The 23527-nt window shown below is 38.1% G+C and overlaps 2 protein-coding genes across 2 annotated transcripts; one reads left to right on the plus strand and one right to left on the minus strand.

The window, feature by feature from the left end:
• Positions 1-542: 542 nt before the first annotated feature.
• LOC135468265 (mis18-binding protein 1-like) lies at positions 543-17056 on the minus strand. The gene is made up of 14 exons (XM_064746419.1): positions 16973-17056; positions 15836-15898; positions 14716-15520; positions 14175-14325; positions 13606-13739; positions 13114-13216; positions 11397-11497; positions 10795-10958; positions 8384-9630; positions 7345-7499; positions 5326-5468; positions 4654-4826; positions 2507-2585; positions 543-2285 (listed from the first exon to the last, which is right to left on the minus strand). Exons 2-14 carry the CDS (start codon positions 15896-15898, stop codon positions 2169-2171), a joined length of 3435 nt encoding a protein of 1144 aa, XP_064602489.1. The 5' UTR covers positions 16973-17056; the 3' UTR covers positions 543-2168.
• Positions 17057-17518: 462 nt separating this feature from the next.
• LOC135468070 (leucine repeat adapter protein 25-like) lies at positions 17519-21998 on the plus strand. Its single transcript, XM_064746105.1, is given in 4 exon segments — positions 17519-17688; positions 18694-18918; positions 18920-18973; positions 19985-21998. Coding segments are annotated over 3 exon segments (546 nt in total). The 5' UTR covers positions 17519-17688; positions 18694-18714; the 3' UTR covers positions 20273-21998.
• Positions 21999-23527: the final 1529 nt, after the last annotated feature.

Genomic DNA, 23527 nt, shown 5'->3' on the forward strand with positions numbered 1-23527 from the left:
GTTTTGAAAATGCTGTCGCCACAATATGGCTGAAATATTGCCAATGTAGTATTATGCCATAATCATTCATTCGTGCTACACAGCAGATATCGCTATGCTACACAGCAGACATCGCTTTGCCACACAACAGACATCACTATGATTTGCATCAGACATAACAGTGCTACAAAGCAGACATCATAGCGTGACACAGCAAACACCAGTGTCACACAGCAGATATCACAGTGTTACACAGTAGCCATCACAGCACCACACAGCAGACATCACACTGCCACACAGCAGAGATGTCAGTGCCACAAAGAAGAAACATCACTGTGCCTCATTTTTGTTTACTGTACATTTGTTGTACCATAGTTTGTACGTCACTATTAATGTACCATTCCCCTATATGACATCACATATTTGTGAAAGTGCCTCGACATCACAATAGAAGGGCAGTGCAATGCTGTCATTTACCTGAAATTTCAATTTTTAATTTAGTTACTTAAGATAAAGCGAACCACAGTCAAATAAAGGACAAAAACAGGTGTAACAGCCTAAGTCTTTAATCATGTTATTTGCAGCTTCAACCCAATGTTTCCCATTACAATTCCAGTCATAGATCATGGTAATTGTGGTGCTCAAAACAAGCTTTTTCACATTTTATGTCATGTACACATTATTCAAATACAGGTACATATGATTACATTACTAGTATACATAAAACTGCTGTACCAAACTAACAGTGTTTCAGTGATAATAATGACTTAAGTGACTTCACTGATCAGGCCTGGCCTAATGTCATTCAGTGTACCCTAGACATACAGATGTCTCATGTTCTCTTACAACTTGTCTGACTTGAAGTACTCACACACTTATGAAAAAAGGAAAGCAAAGTTTCATGTTTTCTATATGGTCAAAGAGAACATGCTGTTCATATATGATATAGATGTAATAACAACAACTACAAAGTTTCACTTCAACTATGTCATTTGATTTTTCAAAAGATTTCATTATTTTATGTGGGAATAGATTTTTCATACCCATGAATACATATAAAAGGAACATAATGCATAAAATTCCACCTACATGTGATTATTTACTTATCACTCTTTTTGTCAGTGAAAACAAAAAACTGAAAAGTATTCTTTGCCTCTAACTAAAGCAGTATATCATTCGTTCAGTGTACAATTTTCACATCTTTCTGTGAATTCCAATGACCTGACCAAAATGTTGAGGCTTCACATCAGTTTTTCACATCATAGTAAATCAGCACAGATTTGAATATTGATACTCTATCAACAATATCCTTTTTCCAAAAAGAGTTTTACATTTGTTCTCTGGGTTAACTTGGATGGCTAAGAAAGTTTCCTTTTAGGAGCCAAAATGGGCTATATACCCACACACTTTCTTGCCTCATATTACTTTGTTCTTGTTTTATCTCAGGCTACAAGACATTTAAAAGATAGCTGTTAAATAACCATGTGGTTATTTAACACTTTCGTGGCAAAATCAAGATGAACTTGGTCATAAATCGCTTATTGCTCAACTACTCTGACAGAGGGCATCCGTTTCTACGGTAAGTAATTTACTGAACTTGAACTACCTGATAAGTTGTGTGATATAATTACATGTATTGCTGTCAGAGCTTGTTTGGTCATACTGATTCATCAGATCAGAACTATATGTTCATGTATATGTATTTGATCCAATCAGAGATAAAAGTTGTCATTTTTCTGCTCAAAGGTAAGCAGTCTGTGCTTCTCAATTTCTCTTAAGTCAAAGAGAAACTCAATTCCTTATTGAGGTTTATATTAAGACTATCTACAATATTCAGAACCATTCAGGAAAGGGTTCAGTTTTTTGTGATCACTCAGTTGGGTTGTAACCTCAGCTTTCAATACTTCCTCTTACTTATCAGCTAATGTTCCAACGGCTGACTGCTCAAGTACAAGTGCAGGTTGCTGGAGATCTCAGCTGCAAACCCAGGTCATCTGATTTAGAGACCTACAAGTCCAGGTTACCTCAGATCTCAGCTGCAAACCCATGCTGTCTGATCCAGATATGTACAGGTCCAGCTTGTCTGAGGTAATGCCTGTAGTTACAAGCCTAGGTCATGTGACATCATGAACATCAGCCCAGGTCATCATCTCTTCACAATCTAATCATTACTGCCTCTGAAGTCCCCACTATTCCAAATCATCTGACCAGTAATAATCTGACTCCTCTTCTGAATCGGGCTCAATCTCCTGTTCTTTGGAGAATAATTCATCGTTGTACTCCACATTATTAGCAGCTGATTCTTTCTGGAATAAACAAAAACATTTTCATTTTATTATTTAGGTAGACTGTTAAAAAAAAATTAACAATATAATTTAAGCTATTCAAATAAAGAGAAAGTAATTGCTTCCATTATGAGCTAATAAGTGTATGCCCCTGATCTGGGACAGACTATAAACAATGAAGCTTTCCTCTTGTTGTTTTCTCGGTGGAGTCCTTCAATGCCCTTAATAACAGCTTGACATACCTTATTTTTGTGGTTGGTCAACTCTGGGGCAATTCTTCGTCTCTTCTTCAGTCTGTGGATATATCTGTCCATTTCCTTCCTAAATATAACAAAGTGCAAACGCAACTGTAAGGTACAACCAAGAAAACTGAAGATTCTGCTCCTGGATTATAAGATATATTTGTTTCTAGAGCCTTTCCTTTTTTTAACTATAAAGAATAATGATATTTATTCTTGAGACTGGTTGGAAATTTGTCTAAATATTGTTCATTTACCTTAATTACAACATTTTCTGATGTTCTAGTAGGTGACTTTAAATCGAATTGGAGTCTTGGAGTGCAAGACTTACAAAAAGGTGGCCACCAGTTAAATGTATGAAGAAGGCGACCATGAACAGAATTTCTCTTCTACATAAAGCCATTCTCCTGTGCATCGTTCGGATTTAAATCATGACTTATGATTACAATCATGTAGCATCTAGGCTTCTGATTGGACAATTCATCTTTGATAAGCAGCCACCTTAGCCATCCAGGCCAGAGATACAGCCTCCTGTGCTGGATATTTATTGTTTCTGCCTATGAAGTCATGGATATACCTGACAGCTGATAGCAACGCTCCATAATGCACTAGTTAAAAACTTTTCTTGCCTTTACTTTTGAAGTGAACATAAAGTCTGCCACTGTATGTACACAGAAAAAATGATATAGGACATAGTTATCACGGAAAAATATGCAAAACATTCTATAAAGTTAGAAAGTCGAGAGCATGAAGTTCAGAACTGGGGATATGGTATTGACAAATAATTCACTCCGGGTAGTTATCGTGTAGAAGTCCTTATGACTAGCACTGAAAGCATCACGTGATAATTGGCTGTCACAGCAAAAAAACCATTAACTCTCGATTGTCAGTGGGGTTTCTTATAGTGGACAGACAGATATTGATGCAATAAATTAGATTTTGTCGTTAGTTTAAGTGTTAAACTGATGCATTTTGGACCACACATTTATGAGCAGGGAAATGAGAACAGCCGCCCATGTCACAATGTGTACAAGTTGGGCAGGATACTGCAGTAACTTGTAGGGGTGAGGTGGCAAGAACAGCACCTCGGAAGACTCATTGCTTGATAAAAAATAGTGTCACTATTATATTATTTTTTCCTCAGCAAAGTCAGATTTATTAGGAAAATATCTTCCCAAAATCATTATGAAAGGGTCTGTTATCAATAAGAAGGTTCTGCTATGTTTGGTAAATTTCCTGAAGTCAGTACAGCCAGCTAGGCTGAAAGCCTACACCCATGCAGGATGAGGGCGAGCAGGACGGCTAAAACATGACTTAATTCCCTGAAGTCAGTACAGCCAGCTAGGCCGAAAGCCTACACCCATGCAGGACAAGGGCGAGCAGGACGGCTAAAACATGACTAAATTCCCTGAAGCCGGTACAGCCAGCTAGGCCAAATGCTTACACCCATGCAGCACGAGGATGAGCCGGACTGCTAAAACACAAGGCTTGTGTCCACAAACATCTCCCTGACCGAGCGCCAAACTAAAAGGAACACTGACCCTTTGAGCATACAACAGAGTTTATACTCTTGGTTGGGTATCAGGCATTGTTTGTATTTTCTCATTGTCACACTGTTTAATACTGATGGTTCAGGAGAGCTCCTAGGTTTTTTGATGTCACTCTAGATAGTTGTAACAGGGCAAAATGGCATCAACAGATGAGTGGCTAGGTATTGACGACTGTTTGCTATTTATTTTGTTGATAAGAGGTGTAGGATTTTTTAAACATTTGTAGAACATTTCTGAAGTACTACTTTATTAATTAATTCAGCTGTATTGGCTGACTTTATGTTCACTTTAAAACGAGTTCTAATGATTCAGCATCTAACAACAAATGTAGAAAAACTACATGAAACATTTTTTTAAGTTGAAAATAACTATCTTGTAGTCCACCTAAGGCGTATATTTCCTCTCTGCATTATCAAGGTTCCAAGCGGGATCCTGTGCTCTGAACTGATGGTGTGAGCAATGATGTCAGTCTCAGACACAGCCACATACACATATACTGAATTTTAACTGTGTATTAACATTGTCAAACATTTCTAACTAACTCTCTTGTGGACTGCACCAGCTCTTTAATGTTGCTCTGAGCTCAACACAGTGACTTGCCTGTTCACAGATTTACTATAGCTAGGAGTTTCTCCTCCAATGTGTGGAGTCTTCCGAGTTGAAACAGGTTCCACGTTTCTGAGAAATGGAGTTCTTGAAGCAGCTGGCGTGTCAAATGGTAACTTGTCACCAAATATATCATCATCGTCATCATCATCATCAAATATCGGGGCCTGGAAAAACAATTACTCTATGGTAGTTATAGTGAAAGGACAGCACAATTTTCACAACAAAACACACAACATGTGTCATTGCCGTGTATCAACATGGCCCTTGGTCACAGCTACTCTTGGGGAGAAGCATGCTTTTGCAAATCTGTGAAGTGATCTTCCATCGAATTTTACAGCTATTGTCAGAGATAACAGTTAAAAACACTGAAACAAAATGACTCCCCTATTCTGTCATTTTCTTGTTATTTAGTCGTGGGGTTGGTGAAAAAGGGAATCCTACAACCATCCGCAGGTTGCTGACATACAGAAAAGGAAGCCAGCAGGAGCTAGATGTAAACTCACAGGGACTGCCTGAGGGGCTCATGAATCTATGTGCCTGTCTTATTACACCTCACATTAGTGATTAATGTACACAGGAACATACACATACAGTAGGATTGAAAAAGCCTGAAGTTATACCCATGCCTTCAGCTTCCCCCCTGTTTCACCTTGTCCATCTCACCTTGCACGTCTGTTTGCGCATGGGCGTGGAGTCAAAGTAATCATCCTCATAGCCCTCATTGTGCTGCTCCAGCAGTTCCCGCAGCTCCCTCTTCCTCTTCAGAGTGCCCACTCCCCCGGTCAGTGTCACGGGCTTGGCCGCTTCTGCAACACATGCCACATTTACCGTAGCTGTTTCACTACTGACTTATGCCAAACTCAAGAACATTTGACATACATCTAGGTCATGTTCAAGGGAAATCCGCTCATTAGGGAGGATCCTTCGCATGGTGAAGGTTAGTTTTGTCATCAGGACATTTGAGTGGTAGTGTCCTAAATCATGATCTTATGATAACTGAGCACAACCCTGGAAATTGGTTTCTGAAAACACCCCCTCGGAGAATGTCATAAAGGCAGAACTGATCATGTAATACATACAAGATATACCCATTATATCAAATTCATTTAAACAAATGGTGTACTTTTTATTTGTTTTGAGCCTCTGGCAAGGAAAAGAAGAAAATTAAATCACTAGTTTAATAAACTTGATATAATGGCTCATGATTTGCATACCCTATTTATCTTATCATTTATTCTGAGGAGTTTTAGGCAGATGAAAGATAAGACAAACACAAACATCTGTTTGTTTTACCAAATGACATGCCTACTAATATTGAAATATGTGAAGTGATTTAGACCGATTCTGATTCCAATTAAGGAACACACTGCCGTAAGAAATTTAGGACTTTGGGTTCAACTAAATAGGAAAATGAGTTGCACTTGATTCCTAGTTAAACCTCCTAGGCCCATATTTTCCAGAATCTATCAAATAAGAAATTATAAGATGACATCTGTCACTGGCCCAACAAAATAACATGCAAATGAGGCAGCGCAAGGATTCCCACAAAGCAACGTTCCCTCGTGAATTGCATATGTAAACAATATGACAGATTGAAAGCAAATTACAATTCTAGTAAACCAAATACGATCATCCTTTCTTCTAAAATATACTATAAAGTATTTGCAAGGATCTGCACGACAGAACTCATGTTACATGCTAGGCCGCATAATTACATTACAATACTGTGTCTGACATTCCAAGTTTGCTCAATGTCTCCCGGCATCTAGACAACAAGGACAGTTAACCCGGTCCAAAAACTCATTGTTCGGCTATGTTTCTAACTACAGCAATTCAAATGAGCTGATGGCTGAAGGGAAACATGGGATAAAACTGAACATTCGGTTCTTCACCCAAAGTCTGATGCATGTCAGTAGACATCTGGAAGTATCAACTTAATGTAGATTATGTCTAAACTAACAATTTTTTGGCCGTCTGCAACATGTCTCCTTAATGTAGTTCCACAAAACACTGAGGGAATGCGTGAACAGAAGACATGGCACAATCCATTACTGTGCAGTAAGGCAACTTTTTTCCTAGGCCATATCAGCATTCAAAACCAAGCATTAATCAGAAAACTTGGCTCGAAAAATCTGGCTAAAAGCAGTTATTTTAAAAACACACTAAACGAAACAGGCACATTTAGACTTTTAGAATAAAGAATTCACGACAGAGCTTATTAACTGGTCTTATTAATTATCATGGAACTCAGAGGATTAACAAAACAGTGTCTATGACCTTTCTAAAGGCAAGATATTTCGGCTCCTTCCTGGACTTTTATCATGGTAACGATATATGGACAAGAAATCACTGTGTAGCCACTTACATGACTTCTTGTGTTTGAGGTGAGAATAGGATAGGCTGGATCAGAGAATGACCATGTGGTACATCAAGTGCAGGCCATAGATCATTTATTCATATGCACAAGTTATTTCCCTGGTGCTCTAGGCAGCTGTAATGTAAATCTGGTACCAGATGATGCGTGTACCCTTGACACATTAAACATTGAGCTTGTGTTCGTGAGTAGCTTGACTTATAGTATCAAGCGCATCCATTTTATTTACAACAATCTTTCCCATTTTTCTATTCATGTTTTATAAACTGACTAATTCAGAAACATTTCTGAGAAGAATGCAGACTTACTAGCTTTGGGTTTAGAAGCCTTGGAAGCAGCCTGTTTGTCAGTCTCTGCTGAACGGTAGTAAAACTGTTGACATTCCTCTCGTGTTTTTGACAGAACAGCTGCTGACACCAGCATCCAGAAACTGGGATCATCAGGAGAATACTTCTTTACTGCTCTGTGATACAGAAGAAATTTTAACATTTTCAAACTCAAATATACCCTATTTCCTCAACCTTTTCGCATATTAATGTGCACTTATCAGTGTAATTTATGCCCATTTTTAATTTAAATTTAGTGACAAAATTACACTGGTTGGGTTGGCCAGTTAAATTAGCTTCACAAAAAGTATAATTTTATCAGTTCACACAGAATAATACCAATCACCCGGGAAACATGCGAAAACTTTTGAAGAATTACCATGCCCAAGAAGATCTGTATGTACAAATTATGAGGTAGTAGAAAGAGCATGTAATTCCACATGCAACTGAGAAAGCAAATTTAGTTAACGGACACCCAAGGAACCTGGGGGGATCTGAGAGGCTATCTGAAAATCTAGCCTCTTGTAGTCTACAAACTACACAGCAAAAACGCTTCGCAAGATAATTTGTGTACAAGGTTTATAAACACTACATCAACTATGTACATGGAAGTATAGCACTGCAAACATGTGTCCCTCAGAGACAAGATACAGAATGGCCACTTGCCTGACAGTGGATGATACCCTACACTAAAGACTGCAATATTGGTCATGTTTAGATAAACTTAGCCTAAGCTTAAGATGGGACTGGCTCATCTGTCACACCAGCCAATCAGAAACAATTCTTAATAGACTTCAGCCTTATAACTCTACCAAATCTGACCTGGACATTATGTAACAGGCCACCAAGGTAACATGTAAAAACACTATGCTTAATGCCCAGTATTCCATTTCCTTAACCCATAAAGCTGACTGCCATCATACACGTAGTTCGGGAAATCCTTGAGAATGGCATTAAACATGAATCAAGTAAATACATTGTAGATAACAAGCTAATAACATCACACTCATCACTAACTTACCCATACAGAGCACTGGTTTCCTTCTTTGTCCATGTGTTTGAGTTGGCAGCCGACTGTGCTTTGCCTTTCTTTGATAAGGTTCTCTCTGTTGTTCTGTTGTTCAGATTCGATCCATGAGCTGCCCTACTTGGCTCGTAAGTATGGTCTGATAACCCGTCAGAAGATCCTGCCATGCGCACACTAGGTGTTCTTTTATTCTTCCCTCTGTTGGATCGTGTTTGCCTGATGGCTGTAGCAGGTTTCTCAGACTCGCTTTCACTGTCTTTCAGCTTTTCTTCTGAAGATGACTTAGCTGAAGGTAATGATGCTTTAGCTCCTGCCAACTTACCATTGCCTTTGTTTGTGGATTTCTTAGGTTCATCCTCAGATTCTGTGGAGGAATTTAGACTGCCATGATCTTCTTTAGGGTGTGCTTTCTTTTTCATCATTGTCTTCCTCTTAGGTTTTTTCTTTCTTTCTTGTGTATTACTTCTCTCAAGTGAAGAATCTGAGAGGTCTTTTGCTGAGCTAGCACGACAGCGTTTGTTGATTTGCTTCCTTTTGGATGACCTTGTGTGATAATTGCTCTGCACATCTCGGGTCTCAGGGAGGGAAACTGCCCTAGATTGAGTCTGCCGGCCAGTCACCTGTATGCTCTCATGACAAACATCACTGCTAGTTCTGTCACACTGCTCCTGGGTAGTTTTCCCTTGCTCTCTGTTCTTTCCAGTTGTTTTCGCCCTCACCCCATGACCCTTTTTACCACCGACAGGAGATAAGTCTGCCTTTGTGGCTGTATCACTGACAGAAGATACCTGTTCTGAGACAGCTATTCTTGCACCACAATCAGAGTCTATGTCTGAGGAATCTGAAAACTTTTCTCCTGCTTTACTGTAACAAGTCTTTGTACTCATTCCTTTTCTTTGAGACAACCGTTTTAGCTTATGCTTCTGTATAACACTCAACACATCAACTTCCACATTCAAACTGTGTACAGGCTTTGCCCTTTTGTTTGTTTGCTGGACACACGTCTTCTTTGGCCTTTGACTGTTTTCTTTGTTTATATCAGTCAGAACAACTACAGATTCAATGTTGCAGCTTCTCTTCAGAGCAGCCAAAGAACATCCAGTTTTTTCTTCAGTCTTTCTGGCAGTTGCAATGTTTCTCTTAACTGTCACCACACAATTAGTCTTGGAGTCAGATTTTAATTTCTGTGTTTTATTGACAGTAGCCGGTTTTGATAGATTGTTTTCATGAGACTGCCGTGTCTAAATAAAAGAGAATTAGGGAGGAAACATAGAAAACAAGAACAATAAGGAGAAAACATAGAAAACAAGAACAATAAGGAGAAAAAAAAAACCAATCAACATCAATACTACATTAAAATACTATATACAAGATACAGCTTTTTAACACAGCTAGCAAAACATACATGCACCACCTGTACATGCATGTTGGCAGCAAATCAGTTTGTGTGTTGTTTCATATATATATATATATATATATATATATATATATATATATATATATATGTATGTAAATTAAAAGCTGAAACACCAGAAATAAATTTGATGTCATCATTTTCTTCCACATTTTACATTTGTCTGTTATTGGGAACAGACTTGGGAATATCTTGTCGTTCTCTCCATCACTAGACAGTTCATATCTATACATGGTCTTTCCAATCTGCCAACTAAATTTCTTACTTTAGCATTCATAAGTGACTAACGGCCAGTAAACATCAATAATTTTAAACTTCACTCCCTTAAAAAAAACTTCCGTTCCAACAATAAGCGCCATGTTGTCTGGTTCATTAATGAGGGTGAAACTGTTGTCTGTGTTAATGAATTTATTTGACAGGTGGCCTCAATAGCCCCAACTTTAAAATGGCGTCGCCCAAGGTTTAAGTGCTGTGATGCGGGTATGTTCTAAAGCATGTGTCTCTAATTTTTGACCTGTTGACATTCACAGTTGCATGTAGTAAGAAAATCTGAAGTATAAGAGAATACTAAATTTATTCTCTTGTATCTTTACCATCTGCACATATACATATGTGGTATCTGTAATGGCCACACCCGTTTAGTTCATCACTATCAGGATCTTCTGTCATATTAATATATTAATAGATATGCCCACCTTACAGTAATCTAAAGCAAAGACACGCTCTTCCTCTCACAGAATACAACAAAGTGTAATTCTATTTGCATAGTTCATGTATTGACACTTGAGGTTGTTACTGTTCCTATACTGAACACACATGTATCTCCTTGATTCTGAAACAACCATATTATTCCAAGTACAAAATTCAATTATGGGATTATATACATTACTAATAAAGTGCTTTTATCACATGGAAAGATTTGCTACCAACCATTCAGACTATCAAGGGCGGAAGAGAGGCATATTTTTTATTGATGCCATAAGTAACACACCTGAGTTTGTGATCTATCAAGGACTGGGGACTCAACTGGGGTGATCTCCACATGTCCTGTCTTGTTGTGTACCCGCACCCGCTGGCCCGCCCAGAAGGCCAGCAGCGGCTTCACCATCCTCCCACTGCGTGTTCGGGGCAGCTCTTCCAACACTGGGCTGGGCACTGATAAAACACACACAAAGTCAAAGATCAAGCAGAAATCAGGATTTCCTCTTTTTTTGCACATGAGCATTTTGGTTCTGGTGACGAAAAGATCTACACTGCATGGCTGTGGATCTTGTATATGCTTTCTTTCCACTATACACAACCACTGCATGTGCAAACTCAACGCAGATTCCAAGGCAAAAATGTTATATCCTACCCATATTCGTACCCGCACATGTGATTGGCGATGATGTCGATAAGCTGCCATGGTTGGACAAAAGCAGCCACTTCACAGGAAAACTGGAGTGCTCAGAGGAAATGCCTTCTGCCTTAAGACCAGAGCCAAACCAATGAAAGCTGGATTCAAACACACCCTCGTCCACCAATGGTGTGACTGTCCCAGTGCTTTAATCATCTAAGTATTACTCAACCTAAGATTTCTATGTCATTTCTCACCTTCCAAGATTGAACCCAACTTTGGTTCACAAGTCCTCCTCCTGTGGCTCAACCTCAGCTTTTCTGCTTTAATTCCTGCAAAGGTTGCGTTCTGCACTTCACTGGAAGTGAAAAAAGAACGAAGAAATACAAAACCAGGTCATAGCACAATCCTTCACTACATGAAACATTCTTACCATGATATTTTCGATGGAGGTTACATTTTTTATATTCAACATTTTTCTTACAAATAAAAGTGCTTTTACTGCAATTTACACCTACGCAACATATGAGTAGTAACATGACAACATATTTATTTATTTGTTTATTTATTTGGTTGGTGTTTTACGCAGGATGCAAGAATATTTCACTTATATGACGGCAGCCAGCATTATGGTGGGAGGAAACCGGGCAGAGCCCGGGGGAAACCCATGACCATCCACAGGTTGCTGGAAGACCTTCCCATGTCATGACAACATATGTGTAGACACATGACAACATTTGGGTAGACACATGACAACATATGTGTAGAAACATGATATGATAGTTGAAATCAACTTAGCCCAGTATCACTTTTTGGAACAAAGCCCTGGATTCAATTGCAGTTACGTGCAGCAACATGGCAAATATACTTCAAGAGGCTATATCACAGAATGTGTGGACAAAAATCTGAAAGCGTGCCCTAAAAATTCAGTGGAAAAAAGGCATTTTAAAAACAATTAAAAGTAAAATACTCTTAGAACTGGTGCGAAAACTTACATTTTCTCACCAGGATATCGTCTTACCTTCCAAACAAACTACAAAATACGTTTTTAAAGTAGCACTGGACCTTCCAAGCTGCACAAAGATGCTTTTATGTTCCCTGAACTGACTCCGATCGATTAAAATGTCAAAAACGGTAGAATTTAGTCATCAAAATAACATCAGAAAAAAGCAGGGCTTTTCAATACATACTCCCGGCAGGTTTTCACGGCATGATGTCTCCCTACCAGGGCTCAGCAGCTGACAAGATAGGCAGACGGTCCAACTCTAATGGGTTTTTTAAGAGGAGCTTAAAATAATATTTTTTTGAAATGCAGTTAAATGTAAATCTTCAACCTTTTGCAACCACTAAAGCACTTTATTTGGTGGAATTTTTGCATACAATTATTATGAAAATGATGCTAAAAATTATTTTGTTTGTGTCACTAAAGGTGCAGGCTTGATAAAAATTTGCAAATTATTTCTCTACACCCTATACTTCTCTTAGAATGTTTCAAAATATTGGTTGTAGAGGAAGTTGAAAAGGCTGAAAAATTTGGGTACATACTAACAAAGCAAAAATATTGTCTAGGTAACATTTCGGGAACAATGAAGGCATTGGGGTTTCTCCTTTAAGATAAAACTTAATCATGGTCAAAATTTTCACCAATGTCCGATTTATTAAAATAGTAATAAAGTTTATAAAAATTTATCATGTGGGTTAGTTTACAATTCCTTATTAGATTCTGGCATCCCAAACATAATATATACACAAACTTGTCAGCAGCTTATTTTAACTTCCAGAAGACACTTCTGAGCCTGTATCAAAAGGGAGGAAAGTCAAGCATAACTGTGATAATGCATACTGTAGCGGTACATCGCCAAGTAGTCCTATCTGATGTAAAGGTTATGCCCATTTTGTAAAATAAGTCCCTACATGTACATGTGAAACGTGTATAAGAGAATGGAAAATATCTGAATAACAATGAGACATTACACAGTCTTTCTCTTTTCCTTCCTCAGACAGAAATTCTGAATCAACTTTTCCCAGTCATGAGGGAAACCATCCTTGAATTTCTTTACCAGACTTCTTGGAAAACCTATTCAGAAAAGAGAATCCAAAAGCTTGGGTTAGCCATGGTGCCTGAGAGCACAAATTTGCATAAATTTATTAATTAATTTGATAGGTGTTAAATGCCTTAGTCAAAAATTTTTGTTTGTAAAAATGCGGTGAAGTCTTGGGAGGGGGAAACAGAGTAAACCACCATCTTTCAACAGGTACCTGACAAACGAACAATCGGAATTCATTTCAAACTTCACTGTATGAACAACAGCATGCAGAGCCAAAACAGACAAAGAACTTGGTCAAACTTTTAAATAAAACTTTCAGTAAAATGGCTAAGACAGGAGAAGAATGTGGGTAATGGAGAGCTAGGGTAATGAAATTAGATTATGATTTTCAATGTTTATTTATGATGTGTGATCTTACCAGCTTCTAAGGCATCATGTTCTTCTATGTCCCCAAGCAATTTGTACACAGTGCCAGAGCCAGACAACACTGTTTTATTGTCAATACGTTTCACAATCACTGAACTGTGCCAAAAGTTTTCCTCGGGATCTCCACTTCATATAAAAAAAAGAAAAATAAATGAGGTTGTTGAAGCAACAACTGCATTCACTTGTGTCTTTAATTTTTCCAACTAAAATGCTACGGGAAACAAAAAAACACACTTTTCTACTGGAAAGTTCCACTTGCAATATTGAAGCTGTGAAGCTCAAGTGAAGTGGTTTTTCGGGTACCTGGCAAAGGGCTACCGTTTCCTCTTTTTGAGCAGTCATACCGCATAATTATTATATGATTCTCAACAGTGATTTAGTGGCTCAGGAAACTCTAATATCTTTGTCTTGCACAAACTTTTCCTGCCAATACACAAGTGAAGAATCATCAGACCTAAATTCAAACAGAATTCAACTGAGTCAGGTTGTCTACAAAGGTAAAGGGAAAGAATGGACTGAATTTCATCCCTTCATGCAAATCAGCACATCAAAACTATTCACCTTTTATGTCCCTCCACGCAAACCCCTCTACACTGATCAAATGGTTTGATGATCCACTGACTCAACACATGTTTTGATCCATCCTTCACAATGCTTCCGGTTGACCTTTGTGAAGTCGGCCTTTCACTCAGCACAGGTTTACTTGCATTGCCTAGAAATGTGAAAGATACGCATAACTTTACCCATAATATCTGTTTAGTTTGATACATAATTTCAACAACATTTCCATCTATAAACACATTTATTCATATGTGCCTGATATAGCCTGAAATGTCTTTCATGTGAAACCGTGGGTCATTTCACTACACTTGCTCATGTGTTCATTCTTTACTGGCAGATTAAAAAGCTTCATCTTTTTTTTTTCTTTTGGTTAAAGGAAAACAAGTGTCTATGCACTGCAGCCTGACAACCCTCCTAACACAAAGCTAGGGCCAAGGCAGGTGCCCGACTGAATAATATGGAAGTTCATGTGACGACCATTGGGTGCACCCTGTCAAGTAAACCACAAGGCAGTTGCTAGGTCAAACCCCGTGAGACTTACCATTCCATGTTACATTACCAGCTTGTGTCTTTGTCTTGTTTTTCTCTGATGGAACAGACAGCTTCTTTATTTCTGGTTCATTTGGTGGTTGACTTGCCTTGGGCATTACTTCGACTTCAGTATCAGTATCGTCTACTACTCTGTCCGAGTCCTCACAACTACTGGAAGTGTTCTCGATCACACTTGTCATATTGCCCCGCCCAGGGAGAAAACTCTCCTGGGGTGAGTCATGGTCCTCAGCAGCTGCTGACTCACATGTAGACTTGCCATCAAAATACAAGGCATGTTTTCTAGGGCTGTTACAGCCTTCCTTTTGGGATATCTTGGCAGGTGTTTTGTCTTCAGTGTCAGACACAGCCAAATTTGACAAAATTTTAGCAATTTTACCTTTCAAAACTGGAGTTTCCACCTTACTTTCATTTGTACTTATTTTAACAGGAGAAAACTCATGACTAGATATTGTTAACAATCCCTTTTTGGTAGTTTTTGTGGGAATATTATTGTTCCCTTCAGGGAGTGTGACAGACAGTTTATCAGACAGGTTCAAAGTTGTGGCGTTGGAGCTAAATTCTAGTGCTGACAGGGATGCTTTGGGAATGGTTTCTGTTGGATTTATCAGTTCGTTTTCCTCATGACTACAGTTATCAGCAGATGCCACTGTTCTTCCCTGCATTCTCTGTAACAATCTTGCCTTTTGGCTGGGGATGGTAATTTTCCTTGTCACAGGTTTAGAACGGGAACTGGAGAGGAGAAACTTTCCTTCTGTTCCTGAACTTTTTCTCAAAAGCCACTGATCCTGTACCTCCTGAAACAATAGAAAAAGCATTTCATGTTATTCGGTTTCTACTTGGTTCATTAAGAGCTCAGAAATATTAACAAACAGCAAATTTACAACCTATGTAAGTTCTGCATCTCTGGGTTAGAAATACTATATTTACATAAAGTAACTTATTAATCAAATAAGCTGCTCAGCAGAAATTTCTGGTAAAATTCAAGTTTGCATGTGTGTTAAAATTCACAAGAAGACAAAAGAATACACAGAGGAATTTATACATTCTTTGAGGTAAGTCTTTGCAATATTTAACCCTGTTATATTGTCTTTTTGATGTAACACGCAAACCTTTGGCACAGGACTGGCCCGGTACAGCTTTTCAAATTCATTAATTCCCCGAAAGGTATTCATCTGGAAAATCAGAAGAAATGTTGTTTATTATATCCAGAGAAATTGGTACAAATGATAATCTGATTGACTACTCTACACCATTCCAATTTGTAGCTGCCAGCGAAAAGGAATACAGGCAGGCAAAAAATTTGAAGAGCAAAAAGTGTGAAAGATGTGCAAACTTGTGGAGTTACTGATATTCCTTAACTAGCTAGGGTGGTTAATAGGAAATTGACATCCGTGCATCTATGCCATATCTTGGACAACCAGAATAGTGTGCAATCAAAATCTTTAGCATAGATTTGGCTTTCTCAAAACTAAGGATTTCATTGGCCTGAAACAGTGGCAGCCTGCCATGACAAATAAAAAGGCTGACTGGGATTGATGCTTTGGCTATTTGGCTTTACCTCATTGCCAAATTTCTGGTGTTTTTAGTGATACCATCATTTATGCTGTTTTTGTTGAGAAGAAAGTATTTTTCGACCAGGACGAAAAGACATGGCGTTATGACTCTGTGTCAGGTCAAAACACAGTCACAAGCCAAAGCTGCCACGTAATACATATAACACTAACACAAGCTGTGGCAGTTGTAAAGACTAGGTTGATCCTTTGGTTAGTCAGTGAGCTCCTTCTCAGATGTTCAATGTGAAAAGCTGGTTCCACAACGAACTGATGTCATTCTATCATGATGCAACAACCTCAACTTTAAAACTCCCCAAATTGGTCCTGAAGTGACACAGGTGGATTGACATGATACTTTTTTCTATGCTTGAAAAAGGTCACAATATAAACTTAAAACAGCATCATCACTTTCGGCTTTTGTATCACCACAATTACGTTTTCAACATTTTCGTATTAAATGGCACTTATCCGTTTCACTGTGCTGTAATGTCTTAATGATTACTCTTTCATGGTTGTACTATATTTGCAGTGCGTCTTACAGAACACATAAATTATCCGAAAGTGAACCAAACTTTAATACAAACAGCTGTGTGCAACAACAACAAATACGCTACATATACAATATCTATTCGCTTGTTCTGTGCTTGCAACACTCAATCGATCATTCACACAAACATTCGCGGACAGTTTTACCTTAATTTAGTTGATAAACAGACGAAAAACAACATTTTAGGGCACATTTAGATTGTTTTTTTTCGTTGTAAATCCCGCGTTCGTTAAACTGCCATAAACTGACGCGCATTTCCGGTTGCTTTTGCGACATACGACACAGGGTAAATAATAAACCCATACTAGAGACAGACACGGACTACTATGTTTTGCACATTTGGTAAGGTTTTCATTTTTATATCTTCGTTTACATTTAGATACATTTGTGTTAATTTCAGATAAATCTCCGAGTTTTCTATGCTTTTTAAATTGCTTCCAGGGGGATAACGTAAGATGCTAAAAGAATTTTAAAGCGCACATACTAAGCGTATGAGCCTACCAATGCTATTTTATTCGTGAAATCTTGTCTAACCTAGCACAATGCAAGTGTCAGTATAAATATATGGTATGAATGTACACTGTCGTGGAGATTACGTATGTGAACACAAATATTTTGTTTTATGAAGTCCGTCCTTCGTCTTGAAAAATGGTCTTAAATTTATGATAGTTAGATGTGGTTAGAAAGATGGAGACAACTATGAAGAAGAAATAAGTTATAACTTTCTCTCGGGGTTACGAAGTGATTTCACTTCAAGAGAAGTAAAACAGTTGGGGCATTACGCAAATGGAGGATTCCTGTGCAACAACAGTAGGAAGGCAACTCTGTCAAGACTGACATTTCTTTTTTGCCCGAATCAGGCGTAAGTTGGGCCCAACTGATAAACTAGGCTTAGCTAGCGTGGTCACCTTATACCTCCCTACGATAACGTAGCGCCCAGCGCCAATCATACAGACGGCCATGAAGACAATTTCTTTAAAAATAGGACCTCGAAACCTATATTACAATGGGTATGCACGGATTCCCAGAGTCGACCGAAGATTAATTAAGTCACAGCCAACATGGGTAAAGCTTCTTTTAACAGCAGTCCAATTGGTTAAACTTTTGAATCAAACATATGATAAGCTGAACCAACGTCTGCCCCGTTTTGAATTCAATCTTCCACAGAGTGCTGGCTAGGTACCTGCTGGCTGTTCGAAATAAACTGTTGAGAATGAAATCCAATGTCATCAGTACCCCTGGATGAGTGTTTTTCGCTCTTTTGTACTTACTGTGTAAGCGCCGTTTTAAAATGTGAAAGTGCGAAGAATTAGTCATTCAGGATTCCAAGTCTGTGTCTATTGTGCGGTTATATTTTAAGGCAATAAAAGAGCAAAAAAGAAATAATTAATATAAGTTACTTCGGAAAAAAATTTCAAACAGCCAGCGGGCACCTGACCAGGACTTTGTGAAAGTTTGAATTCAAAACATGTCAGACGTTGGTTTGACTTGTTCGATTCAAAAGTTTAAAAGGCTGGATTACTGTTAAAAGGATGGTTTACTGATGCTGGCTGTGATACAATTACACTTTGGTTGACTCAGGGAAGCGGTGCATAGCAAATGTATTGTCGGGCTTGAGCTGTTGTTTTTAGTGAAATTGTCAGCATGGAAGTTTTTATGCTGGGTGCTATCTTACAGCACTCAAAGTTAACAATGGCATTCAGTTTCTTATCTGAACTTCTGTTTGATTTGGTAAACTACTACTTTAGCTTGTGAATGATGTAGCGCTGCTGTGAAATGGTTGCCAGTAGATGACGTGTGACATGAAGCAAAAATAATACACCCACAAAGTTACAATTAGATACATATGGTATTTTTTTAATTGCAGTTTTTTTTCCACGTTTACAAAATGGTTTCTATCCAAGGGCTACCTCCCTTGCCTCGCTGCTTCAACGGACTTCTGGGATTGGACAGTAACCAATGGAAGGAGACTGAGCGCACACATACTCTGAGAATGATGATAAACTCGGGGCTGTCTGCAGAAGCCAATTTGTGCAATGGGGTTGAAAATGGGTCAGATTCCAAGTCCAGCTCATCCCAACGGAGAATCTAGACTTTCACCACAAGCTAAGCTGGGATCTGCCTTGTCCTGCCTCAGACAGGAAATGGTAGGCTTTGTTTAACTTTGATCCTCTTTACCAACTGAATAAACATGGCAGGTGAAAAACAACTGCAACAGATCACAGTTTCATCGGATTTTATCATGTGAACAACTTGTTGCGATATTTTTCTAGTTAATGCGTGTAGAACTGAGAGACTGAAATAGTAGCATTCAAGTTCAATACAGACTGACAAAATTAATTGTTTGGTGATTATGGCAATGATATGGGCAGGGAACATTTACACAGAGAGTGAATAAGCTTTTGAAGAGTGCAGATTCCTTGGCTGGTATTTGCAAATAGTTAATCAATGTAAGACAAATTTCACTGATACAAAGAATGAGAGTAAACTTAAGCAGTTCCCTAAACATGTACATCAAAGTAAATGTTTAATCTAGTAAACATGTATATACTCAGTCAGTAAAGTAAATGTGCATTGAAATTTCCTGATATTAAAAAAAGGGCAAATGATTAAGATCATGAAAGCATGTTCCACTTTAGGATCTGCAGTGACAGAAAATATCATGTCATACATTAAGGGAATGGACCACATGAAGCTTTTGCCATGTGTTCGATATTGTAAAATCTCTGAAATACCAGTTTTATTTCTGATTACTTTGCCATTACAAACCTTTGTCAGTTCAGTTTAAAAGACGACCTAGTCGTGCAATGCCGATTTTAAATGAATGTAATGAAGCGGTAGGTATCCTGGCGGCAGGATTAACACAACAGGACGTTGCAATATACCTGCATTTTCATAGAAACACAATTGCAGCACTTGCATGGTGTCAGAGAAATTTTCAGGATGAGGGGTAACATTTTTGTTCTGGACATCTTAGGCTTGGGAACTATCAGTTTCAGCCTCATTCAGTTACTGACCTTCAGAGAAGTTGATACCAGCAACAATCTGTGGCCTTTTCATTAAAATAGGTTGCTGGCCACCTTCATATAAGTGGAATGTTCCTGAGTATATTGTAAAACAGCAATCAAATAAATTAATTCACTAATTTTTTACTTCAGGTGTACTTGAGACAGCTGGACATGTCACTACTTTGTCAACTATGGACCCTTCATGAGGCCATACAGGATTACAAGACGATGGTGAATGACCGCCAGTCAGAGACCAACTCCGAGTGCTCCTACAGCATTGAGCGGGATCTGGACTCCATCACCAGTGTGGAGGATTTTGAGGTGGAGGATTTGCTCCCAGACAAGCCCTTAGCAACAAACTCCCTGAGTAGCAGCACATCCAGTCTTCTGAGGCAAATAAGCCAGCTGCAGCACAAAGTTGACTTGGAATTTGAGTAAAGCTAAGTGTACCACATGATTAACTCAACTCAAAGTTTGAAGAAACATTTTGTGTTATACATTGTACTTTTTAATGAACTTTATTTGCTCTAGCATGATGTTAACTTAGAATTTTGGTCCGCTTTCCTCTAGAATTTTTGGTCAAGCTTATCAATCAAGTTAGGTTGGAATTTGAAAAAAGAAGCCAAATTAGAATTACAGATTCAAGTCAGCGTCAGCTCCTAGCAGTTGTAGTTTTTTGTGTAAAACTAAGTCTGATACATTTTAAAGCCTTCTTGCAGGTTGAGAACAGCTAAGTCATTTTCAACTCAATATTGTCTTGGGAGACTGAGTAGTCACTGACAATTTTGAAGTCTAGCCAGAATTTAAAAGTTATTGTTATAACTCAGAATAGAATGAGGTTTTGTGTACAGTAAAGGCAGTTTCAAGTCTGAGTTGCTGTGGGTATGGGAAGGTGGCATATTGGTTAATCTTGGGAGGTGGTGTGAAGGAGGGCCTTGAGCCATTGTGATGTCAAAAATGGATTGTAGTGTCAAAATGAAGCTTTTGTTGTTCGGAGTTGCCTTTTGTATCTGTTGAAAAAGGGGTTTGATATTTTCTTAGGAAAATAGCATACATTTATATTGCAAGTGTATGCCACCTTTTATTCAGTTTAGCAATGATATGACTGAAGCAAGTTTTCAGTTCTGTTAATTCTCTTTTCCTAGAATATTATATGAAGTATAGATTGATGAATTGGACATCCTGCACAGGTGTTGGAGATGGTTATTAATAACATGTAAACAATGGTGACTATTTTATCCCGTATAAGTTGACTGGGAATTGATTTGCCAAACTTAGCTGTCATAAAAGTGTCTAACAAAAATTGTGTGCGGTCATCTGGAGTACTGTAGATTGGTACCTTATACATATCCAGCATATAGCATGCTGTACAGTTGTGCAGATGTGATGTGTGAGTTACTCTGATCAGGGTTTATTTCTGTTTGTAAACAATACCAGAATCAAGGTGACATTACTGAGTGGATATTTCCCCTTTTCATAGACGATACATGTATAAGAGGACATTTTGTGCTACATTTTTGGCTGTTATGGGAGAGTTAGAGATCTTCAGTGTTTGTGCATAATCATTGGAGGAGTTTTTATCAGCTTGGAGGGAACTTTATCATAAAAGGGAAAGCTGATAGTTTTTTGAACGTGGTCTATTTAGTGGTTGTATGGTTTTGTAAGTAGTTCGTGTGTTCATGATGATCTTTCTTTTGGTTGGACTTCATTGGAGAGATTTGTTGATACAAATGTCACATTGAAAAGACACAAGGAATAGGTAGCACTTTTTTTGTCTTCACATTTTGTATTAATGATATAAGTTTTTTGTTTTACTTGTCTTAGGGGCCATTGAATATTTGATCCAGTTTTGAAATTAGCATTGTTGGTATATAATATAATACTCCATAATATACAATCTAGTCTTAATGTTATATTTATCTTCACTTACATATTTTTATTAAGTATAGTAGATCTATTATAAGCTTGGAAGACCTAGGATTTACGATGTATTTACCTGCCTGTAATTAAGCATGTCTACTCTTCTCTTTTACTGTTATGGATCAGATAGTTTTATATCCCAAGTCATTTATATTATAGAGACCATTGGTTATGCGGCAAAATTACTGTAATTCTTCAACCTTTTCGCATGTTTGCAAGGTATTTGTCCAGGCATATTCTAAAGGCATTATAAAATTATATGTTATGTGATGCCCTAAAGCTGACCAACCTAACCAATGTAGTTTTGTCTGTAAAATCAAATTAAAAAGGTGTACAAGTTGCGCTGAAAAATGCTCTTTGATATGCGAAAAGGTTGAGAAATTAGGGTATATCAAAGTATACATTGTAAAAGGGGCCAAATTGACAAAACAGACCAAACTGTGCTCCTGGCAGGACTGCTCAATCTAACACATTTCATTTTTTTTGTGTGTTTAAAAGATTGCTGGCTTTGACCTTCATATCTCAAGTTCTTTGAGCGTCACGCTAGTTCAATTAAATTAAACTTTGATGGTGGTGATATATGATGATGTGATAATTGACGGCCAGGATTGGTGAGCTGATCAGCATTATGGACACACCATTATTTGGTGGGAAGGGATCCAGAGCAAATAATTGATTCAGAAACCCCTGATTCAATTTTCCTACCAAAACCAGTAGGTCAGATTAGCAGATGGGGGATAAAATTATCAGGAGCAGAAATACAGATTTTTGCATCTTGTGTATACATGTTTGTGAGTGAGAGTCATTTTCCTGCCAGAGAATTTCATCGGCACACCGTTTCAAAAACTCCAACTGGTATTGGAATTTGCTTCATCAAACATTGATGGGACCGTAAACTAAACGATGATGAAGTATCACCATAATTATTTGATTTAATTGAACTTCACTTCAGTGTAATTACAGTGAGATCAGGTGTTAACTTGTGTGCGTAACTATATGACACACCAGCAGTGCCCTACCTATGCTGTGACCCCTAGTGACTTCCAGGAGATCCTGAGATCTCAAATCGCTGTAACTCAGTCATGTCACTACCGTCGTATAAGGAAAATATTCTTGATTACACCGTAAAACACCAGTCAAATAAAACACTGTCGTCTGCAATTATCAAGTAATTTGTGTGGTTTTCCAGAATAGGGTTAACAAAAGGGGGGTTTTCTTCCAAGAAACACTTACAAAACATTTGCTCTCTTTGAGTCTTTTATTAAGAAAAGTCAGCAGATGCCGGACTAGCTGATTCTGTGGTTTGACTTGGAGGAGGATTGCCATATAAAAAATAGTCCTCACCAAGCAAGAATACATTTTCCACACAGTAGTTTACATACAGACTGACTTTTAGTTTATTAGGTCCCAGATGTAGTGGCGTTGACAGTTGTGTTTGTGCAGATTTCTCTTCAAATATTTTGTTGTTTTGTGGTAGCTAGTGCAATACATATCACCAGTGTGTGTTCATGTTTTTGACAATTTGCAGTATGCAAGTTTATACACTATTTTGTAACGCTCCTCTAAGTGTAATTTGTCTACAAAACATATGTAACACAGGACATACTGAGTATATAAGTGATTAAGTTAAGCCAAAAGCATGATGAAGCATGTGACATAACAAATTGAACGCCTAACTTCCCACAAGCAAATATAAGCTACCAGTATACCTAATGTGGACATTAGGGAATTTCAGGTTTTTACCTACAAGTAGGAATTTGTGCTTCATTTGCC

The sequence above is a fragment of the Liolophura sinensis genome, chromosome 6 (genome assembly GCF_032854445.1).
Source record: "Liolophura sinensis isolate JHLJ2023 chromosome 6, CUHK_Ljap_v2, whole genome shotgun sequence".
NCBI classification, from domain to species: domain Eukaryota; kingdom Metazoa; phylum Mollusca; class Polyplacophora; order Chitonida; family Chitonidae; genus Liolophura; species Liolophura sinensis.

Bases quoted from the DNA above. Each gene is read 5' to 3' on its own strand.
- LOC135468265 (XM_064746419.1), bottom strand. From the start codon at position 15,898: ATGAATACCTTTCGGGGAATTAATGAATTTGAAAAGCTGTACCGGGCC. The intron at 15,521-15,835 runs GTTTGCGTGTTA...CTATTGTTTCAG, and splicing joins GGGCCAGTCCTGTGCCAAAG to GAGGTACAGGATCAGTGGCT. The intron at 4,827-5,325 runs GTGAGATGGACA...TTGTTTTTCCAG, and splicing joins TGCGCAAACAGACGTGCAAG to GCCCCGATATTTGATGATGA.